The 8181-nt window shown below is 56.7% G+C and overlaps 1 protein-coding gene across 1 annotated transcript; it reads left to right on the forward strand.

Annotated features, from left to right (window-relative positions):
- Positions 1-849: 849 nt before the first annotated feature.
- LOC111523986 (histo-blood group ABO system transferase) lies at positions 850-8085 on the forward strand. The gene is made up of 6 exons (XM_026452678.1): positions 850-916; positions 1632-1688; positions 3189-3236; positions 5226-5261; positions 6138-6272; positions 7252-8085. The coding sequence occupies exons 1-6, from the start codon at positions 891-893 to the stop codon at positions 7940-7942; spliced, it is 993 nt and encodes a 330-aa protein (XP_026308463.1). The 5' UTR covers positions 850-890; the 3' UTR covers positions 7943-8085.
- The last annotated feature ends 96 nt before the right edge of the window (positions 8086-8181 follow it).

An 8181-nucleotide genomic window follows, 5' to 3' on the forward strand; every position in this document is an offset into this window, starting at 1 on the left:
GTGATCCTTCCACCTCAGCCTCCTGGGACCCGAGGTGTGCACCACTATGTCCCGCTAATTTTTTTTTTTTTTTGATAGAAATGAGTTCTCACTATGTTGCCGAGGCTGGTCTGGAACTCCTGGCTTCCAGCAATTCTCCTGGCTCAGCCTCCCAAAGTCCTGGGATTATAGGCATGAGCCACCAGACCTGTCCTCAAAATATTTTACTGTACTGTACTCACCTATTATTGGGCTTTGGTTGACCATGGGTAACAGAAACTCCAGCAAGTGAAGGCGTGGATAAGAGGGAACTACTGTACACCACTTTAATATACATAAAAATCACCTTAAAAGAAAGACAATGATTGTTTCCAGGGCAGGAGCCTCTGAAAGGGCAGAGAGATACTAGGGGAAGTTGGTGGCTCCTCTCCCTGGCAGGAACTGGTCTGGGCTCCTGGCTCAGCCTGGCCATGAGGCTGTCCTGGCCTCCCTCAGTGGATTCAGCGGTGACCTCGAGGTGCCATTTCAGTGTGGTTCGTTCCAGTCTCCCGGGGAAGGGGGTGCTGAGTGGAAGGTGGTCATTGGGACGCCAGGGTGACTCTCAGAGTCTGCAGGAGCAGTCGGGCTGATGAGCTGGGAGGAGCAGACCACCTCCCTCTTCTTTGAGTGGGAGGAGGGCCGGATCTGGACTGGGTTTGGAGATGCTCAGGTGGGGCTCAGAGCATCACCTGTGGGGCAGAAGGACCGTCTTGGCAAATGAAGGCCCGTCACAGGGCGTGGGGCCTGAATCACAAGACAGGACAGGTAAAGTGGGTCAGGTGAGAGAAGAAAAGTGAGTAATCTGATTTTTCCACTCCTGCTTTCCAGGAAAACCAAAATGCTACGCACTTCTACCTGTGATCCTTTGCCTAATGATGCTGGTCTTGGTCTTGTTTGGGTAAGACACATTTGACCATCGAGGCTGGCCTGGTTTGGGGAGAAGTGGCCACAGCAGCCAATCAGACCCATGGGGCCCCCCTGAGTCCCGCAAGTGTCACAGTCATCAGGGTCCTAAGGACTGTTGTTGCCCGCGTCCAGCTCTGGTGGAGGGTGTGTTTACTTGTTCCCTTATTTAAGCCTCACCTGGGCAACGGGCTCATCTCCCTCCCATTTAAAATTTTCCTAAGTGGGGAGTCTGGGGCTGGGAGAGCAGGCCTCTTGCCCACAGTTGTGTGGCTGGCGATGGGGAAGGCAATTCTGGGTCCCAAGCTGTTAGTCGCCTCCAGACACAGAAGGCCCCAGAACCACAGAATGAAGTCACCTGCCCGCTTACTGGGGCATCTGTGGATACGGCCTGGAAACACTGCCTGAGGTGGCCTTAGGGACTACACTGACCAACGCACGGGTGGCGCGGGATGGGGCTCCACCACTCCTGCAGGTGCCCATACATGAGCAATATCCCAGGGACCACCGTCCTATCCACCTCCCAGTGTGGGACATGGCGAGGTGCCTGAGCTTTGCTGAGAACTTGCCCTGCCTGCCTCGAAGCCTTGTAGCTTCACCAGGAACTCTTGTGCTCATGCTGCTGGCCACACCATGCGCTTTTTGGAGGAAGGGATGAACAGGCAGTCTTGGTTCTGTGTCCTGAGTCTTGGCGCAATTCCTTCCTGCAGTTACGGGGTCCTAAGCCCCAGAAGCCTACTGCCAGGAAGCCTGGAACGGGGGTTCTGGTGAGTGCAGGGAAGGGCAGGTGGAGCGTCCATGCTGGCCAGGGTGCTGGCTGTGGGCTGGGGTCCCACTCTGGGAACTCCCCCTCCCTCTTCTGGGCACACACATGGGTAGGCCTAGGCCCCCTCTCTATGCTCTGCCCAGTGTAGACGTGGTCAACTCTGTGGCCTTGAAGGGTCACCTGGATACGTCTGCCTCCACATCTCTGGAGTCAGCCTTGACCTCCCTTCTGACCTCCAGTCCCCAGCTCCGGGCTTACCCAGAGTTACCACACATGGTCTCTGCTCCCTCCCCTCACCCCCCCTCCCAAGTCACCTTCCACCAGCCATCCTCAATTCTCCCTTTTCCCTCACCGCTACACTGGGTTCCCAAATCCTGCCAGCCCTGCTCTTCAGCAGCTTGCATGCCCTCTGGCCTCTCTGCCTTCGATGTCCTGCTCCAGGGGTCCGGTGGGGCTGCCCTCATCTCTGTGACAGCCTCAGACTTGTCTCCCCATCCCCATCAGCCCTGTCCCCCTTCTCCTCACAGCAGCTGGAGTGATCTTTCCAGAATATAAGGTAAGAGGCTCTCCATGGTCTGATCCCGCCTTCCTGACCTCCCCAGCCTCATCTCTCCCTCCTTTGCCATCACCCTCTGTGCCCCAGCCAAAGTGGCTTGTCACTCATCCACCTGCCATGCTGTCGTGACTCCAGGCCTTTGCCTGTGCTATGGCCTCTGCTGAGACCACTCTTGTCTCTCCCCTGCCGCGTCTGCTAATTTCCACTTGTGTCAGTGATCTATGGCTGCAGAACACACCACCCCATCCATGGAAAGCAATCACAATCATTGATTACTATCTCTCCCTGGGCCTCCTGGGGCAGACTGGGCTCAGCTGGGTGGTTCACTTTGGGGCCTGAGCAGGCGTTGGCAGACAGTGGCTGGGGTCATTGCAAAGACTGCCCTGTGTCTGTGGCAGATGATGCTGGCTCTCAGCTGAGACACCTACTCAGGGCCTCTCTCCGGGGCCTGGGCTTCTGCTCAGCTTTGTTGGGAGGCTCCAAGACCAACATCCCAAGAAAGATGAGACAGAAACCAGATCGCCTTTTAGGGCCTGGCTTCAGAAGTCACCCAGCATCACTTCTGCTGCATTTTATTTCTTAGAAACACGGAATATCAGACCCCATCTGTTGATGGGAGGGGGCCTCATGGTTTGCAGACATGTTCTGAAACTCCACGCTGCCCGGCCTTGGCTTCCACGTGTCTGGTGAATGTGTGGGCTATGAGGCTCCACGAACGTAGACCTCAGACTGCAGCGTTGGCCACTACAGGGTCTGGCACACGGGCCCATGCCAGGCCCATCACCACAGTGATGGCTGTTCTGTGACTGTTTCTGGTGGACTCTGCTCCATACTCCAGGCTGACGCTGTGTCCCTTCCACTGGGACCCTCAGCTGGCTTCCATGCACTTGTGCCCTAAATCCTGCTCCTGGAATAAACTTCATCTCCTGTGTTCTCGTTCTGCAGCATGGCTTTTAGGGAACCAGACGGTCTGCAGCGTGTCTCGTTGCCAAGGTATAACGTCAGTGCCTCCCATGTCACAGAATTGTCCTGCAGCCCTGGCACATGTGTGCGTGTGGACAGAAGCAAGTGGGAGCTGGGGCAGGTCCTCTTTCCTCCTGTGGCTCCGAGGGCGGAGGCTGTTCGTTCCACAGTCTCTGCCCTGACTTGGCCCTCGTCCTGCAGCTACTCAGAGAGCACGATGGAACTGGAGCTTCAGTTTTGACCAGCTGCGTGTTGCTGGCTTTTGTGTATGTGTGTGTGATGGAGTCTCACTCTCTTGCCCAGGCTGGAGTGCAGTGGCGCCATCTCTGCCCATTGCAACCTCTGTCTCCCAGGCTCAAGTGATTTTCCTGCCTCAGCCTCCCGAGTAACTGGGATTACAGGCGCCCACCACCACACCTGGCTAATTTTTGTATTTTTAGCAGAGACAGCATTTCACCACGTTGGCCAGACTAGTCTTGAACTCCTGACTTCAAATGATCCGCCTGCCTCGGCCTCCCAAAGTGCTGGGATTACAGGCGTAAGCCCCTGCACCTGGCCTTCAAATTGGCTTTTAAAGAGGATGACGAGGCCGGGCGCGGTGGCTCAAGCCTGTAATTCCAGCACTTTGGGAGGCCGAGACGGGCAGATCACGAGGTCAGGAGATCGAGACCATCCTGGCTAACGTGGTGAAACCCCGTCTCTACTAAAAAAAAAAATACAAAAAAACTAGCTGGGCGAGGTGGCGGGTGCCTGTAGTCCCAGCTACTCGGGAGGCTGAGGCAGGAGAATGGTGTAAACCTGGGAGGCGGAGCTTGCAGTAAGCTAAGATCCGGCCACTGCACTCCAGCCTGGGCGACAGAGCGAGACTCCGTCTCAAAAAAAAAAAAAAAAAAAAAAGGATGACGAGCTGGTCTGTTCTGTCTGGGGCCTTGGGGGCCTGTTTCCCAGGATGTGGGCCTATATCAGTGCTGACGAGAAAGTCGAGGCAATCAATCCCAAGCTGGCCACACTGCTTTTGATTTTTTTTTAAATTGTGGTAAAATACACTTAACATAAAATTTGCCATCTTAGTCATTTTGGAGTGTTCAGTAGCGTTAAGTCCATTCACATCGCTGTGCAGCCATCACCACCATCCATCTCTAGAACTCTTTTCATCTTGCAAAACTGAAGCTGTGTCCCCATAAAATAACAACTCTGTTTCCCCTGCCCCAGCTCACCATTCCATGGTCTGTTGTTACGAGTCTGACTACTCGAACTTCCTTTTATAAGTGGAATCAACGGTACCTGTCTTTTTATAATGGGCTCAAATCACTGAGCGTGATGTCCTCACGGTCCTTCCAGGTTGTACCAAGTGTCAGAATTTCCTTCCTGTTTTCTGCTGACTCCCTGCTTTCAAAGGCCATCTTGGACATTCAAATTGTGGCCATTACTGACAGTTGAAATGGCCCTGGCTCATGTCTCCTGGGCCTCTACAGTACTTTAGGTGGGGACAGCACTGCGGCTGCGTGTGGCACCTGACAGTGCTTCATGCCACCGTGGAGCAGGTGTTACTCCCCCACTTCTCAGACAGGAGGCCGGGCTCTAGAAGCCACCAGCCCACAAGGAGGCCCAGCAGGCTTCGGGCCCAGGTGGGGCAGTCTGCACATCTCAGGGCCTTTCCCTGGGAACAACGAGGGACAGAGGCCACACACCCAGCCTCCTCTCTGCCCACAGTGAATTAAGACACAACCCCTTACATCCCTCCCAGCCTTAAGTGGAAAGCAATGACCTGTGAGGTCACTTGGTCCCTCTTGCCAGTTTACAAGTGTTGAATCAGAGACTCTGAACTTCAGCCCTTCCCCGAGGTCCTGAGATTATGAGCTGACACAGGCCCCGAGCAGCCACAGCAATTCCAGCCTGAGTGTGGCCTTGGCGGGAGGGTTGACACCCAGTCATGGTTCAGCAGCTGTGCACACCCCCTGCTTACCTGTGTCCCACGCTTTCCATGCAAACTCACGTGACGACGCTTTGTGCTTGCAGGATGGTCTACCCCCAGCCAAAGGTGTTGACGCCCTGGTGAGTAAAGTTACTGAAGCTGAGACTGAACGCAGCTCAAGGGGCTGTTCTGAAGGTATTAGAGGGCGGTTTCCTTGATGTAAATCTCAGTTGGGGCTGCTAGCCAGGCGCGGTGGCTCACGCCTGTAATCCCAGCACTTTGGGAGGCCAAGGTGGGCAGATCATGAGGTCAGGAGTTCGAGACCAGCTTGGCCAACATAGTGAAATCCCGTCTCTACTAAAAATACACAAAAAATTAGCTGGGCGTGGTGGTGTGTGCCTATAATCCCAGCTACCCGGGAGGCTGAGGCAGGAGAATTGCATGAACCCAGGAGGCGGAGGCTGCAGTGAGCTGAGATTGTGCCACTGCAATCTGCCTGGGCGATAGAATGAGACTCTGTCTCAAAAAAAAAAAAAAAAAAAAAAAAAGTTGGGGCTGCTTTGCCATTCTCTCCTCTCAGGTTCTCATGACATCTGAATTCGGAGGCCCACATGGCTGTCCTCTTTCCCTTTGCTTTCTTTGACTTGTGTCTCTTGTTTCCTGTCCCTTTGCTCACCAAAGCCCCTGCAAAGGCCTGATAGGTACCTCCTTCCTGGGGAGGGGCAGCGGGGGGAGGGTGCGGGGAAGGGGTGGTTTCTATTTCTTTGTCAGCAAAGCTCAGCTTCCTCTGTGTTGTGGCAGGTCCAATGTTGAGGGAGGGCTGGGAGTGATTTGCCCAGTTGGAGTCACCTTTGCCTCTGGCTGGTTTCCTGGGGAAGGGTGGCTGCCTCTGGAAGGGTGGTCAGAGGAGGTGGAAGCTGAGTGGAGTTTCCAGGTGGGGGTGGCTGTGTGCCACAGGCGCATGCGTGTGGCACCCTGCCAGCTCCATGTGACCCCACATCTCTCTCCATGTGCAGTAGGAAGGACGTCCGTGTCGTGACCCCTTGGCTGGCTCCCATTGTCTGGGAGGGCACGTTCAACATCGACATCCTCAACAAGCAGTTCAGGCTCCAGAACACCACCATCGGGTTAACTGTGTTTGCCATCAAAAAGTAAGTCAGTGAGGTGGCCGAGGGCAGAGACCCAGGCAGTGACGAGTGACCACGGACACTGAGGTCTCCCCTTGTTCAAGACAGAGTGGGGCGGCGGCCAGCCTTGTCCTCCCAGAGGGCAGATGGGAAAGGTCATTCACACAGCATCTTACTGAGCTCACGTGGGCTCGCCGGGTCGGTAAAACCCCTCGTGAATGGTTTGCCAATGAGCCAGCTGGGGCAAAGCAGCCACGATGCCTGTTCCATAAACTCGGGGCCTCAGGGGCACACTTGCTGAATGATGGGAGATATCCCATCCCCACGGTGGTGGCCCTGGGGGACCTCAAGGAGGAACCCACCATCTGAGGCAGTTGGAGAAAATGTCCTGGGGTGGGGGAGGCACCTGACTTGGGCCTAGAGGTTCTACCATGGACTCGGGGTTTGTGGCCTCAACAAACCCTTACTCACCCCTATTATTTCAGGGTTCACCTTCTTCCCTCCCCCCACATGGTAGGCCTGGTTCCTGACCCAGTGGGGAGTCCAGGAATGACCTACTGTTAGGAATACGTGCAGTTCAAGCCTGGGAGGGGGAAGCTCTAGGGTGCAGAGGCGGGCGTGTGGGGGGCCTCCCGCGCAGCTTATAATGAGGGGGCACGTGGCCGGCCCGGCCCTAAGAGTGGCAGCTGCTTGGGGAGGCATGGCTCAGGCCAGGGAGAGGGGGAGTGAGCGGGCTCCAGCCTGCGGCCTGCTACCAGCCTCCAGCCGCCTGCTCTCAGCCCTCCTTACTAAGAGGAGGTGCTGGTGGTCCCTCCATCGCTGAGAAGAGGATGAAGCGAGTCGGAGCCCGAGGACTCGTTCAGGACAGGGCAGGAGAACGTGGTGCATCTGCTGCTCTGAGCCTTCCAGTGGCCGCTGGTGGGTGCACGCAGGGCGGGCCTCGGGCAGCCCAGGGGCACACGGCTGGCTGCTCTCCCAGCCCCCCCGTTCTCCTGCCTTGTAGATACGTAATCTTCCTGAAGCTGTTCCTGGAGACGGCAGAGAAGCACTTCATGGTGGGCCACCGGGTCCACTACTATGTCTTCACCGACCAGCCGGCCGCGGTGCCGCGTGTGGCGCTGGGGACCGGTCGGCAGCTGTCGGTGCTTGAGGTGCGCGCCTACCGGCGCTGGCAGGACGTGTCCATGCACCGCATGGAGATGATCAGCGACTTCTGCGAGCGGCGCTTCCTCAGCGAGGTGGACTACCTGGTGTGCGTGGACGTGGACATGGAGTTCCGCGACCACGTGGGCGTGGAGATCCTGACTCCGCTGTTCGGCACCCTGCACCCCAGCTTCTATGGAAGCAACCGAGAGGCCTTCACCTACGAGCGCCGGCCCCAGTCCCAAGCCTACATCCCCAAGGACGAGGGTGATTTCTACTACATGGGGGCGTTTTTCGGGGGGTCGGTGCAGGAGGTGCAGCGGCTCACCAGGGCCTGCCACCAGGCCATGATGGTCGACCAGGCCAACGGCATCGAGGCCGTGTGGCACGACGAGAGCCACCTGAACAAGTACCTGCTGCGCCACAAACCCACCAAGGTGCTCTCCCCAGAGTACCTGTGGGACCAGCAGCTGCTGGGCTGGCCCGCGGTCCTGAAGAAGCTGAGGTTCGCGGCGGTGCCCAAGAACCACCAGGCGGTCCGGAACCCGTGAGCGGCTGCCAGAGGCTCTGGGAGGGCTGCCGGCAGCCCCATCCCCCTCCCGCCCTTGGTTTTAGCAGAACGGGTAAACTGAAGCCTAGGTCTCGCCCCCACGTCAAATCACACACACACCCTCCCCACCACAGGGACACACCATTACATACACAGACACACACAGACACAAAATCGCACACACCCCCTCCCCGCCACAGAGACACACAGAAAGACACACACAGACACAAAATCACACAC

The sequence above is a fragment of the Piliocolobus tephrosceles genome, unplaced genomic scaffold (assembly GCF_002776525.5).
Source record: "Piliocolobus tephrosceles isolate RC106 unplaced genomic scaffold, ASM277652v3 unscaffolded_38798, whole genome shotgun sequence".
Lineage (NCBI taxonomy): Eukaryota > Metazoa > Chordata > Mammalia > Primates > Cercopithecidae > Piliocolobus > Piliocolobus tephrosceles.

What these genes read in the sequence shown, in the direction of transcription:
- LOC111523986 (XM_026452678.1), top strand. Translation starts at nt 891, where the DNA reads ATGATGCTGGTCTTGGTCTTGTTTGG. An exon ending in CTGGTCTTGGTCTTGTTTGG is followed by an intron (nt 917 to 1,631) that starts GTAAGACACATT and finishes TCCTTCCTGCAG; the next exon opens with TTACGGGGTCCTAAGCCCCA. An exon ending in CCAAAGGTGTTGACGCCCTG is followed by an intron (nt 5,262 to 6,137) that starts GTGAGTAAAGTT and finishes CTCCATGTGCAG; the next exon opens with TAGGAAGGACGTCCGTGTCG.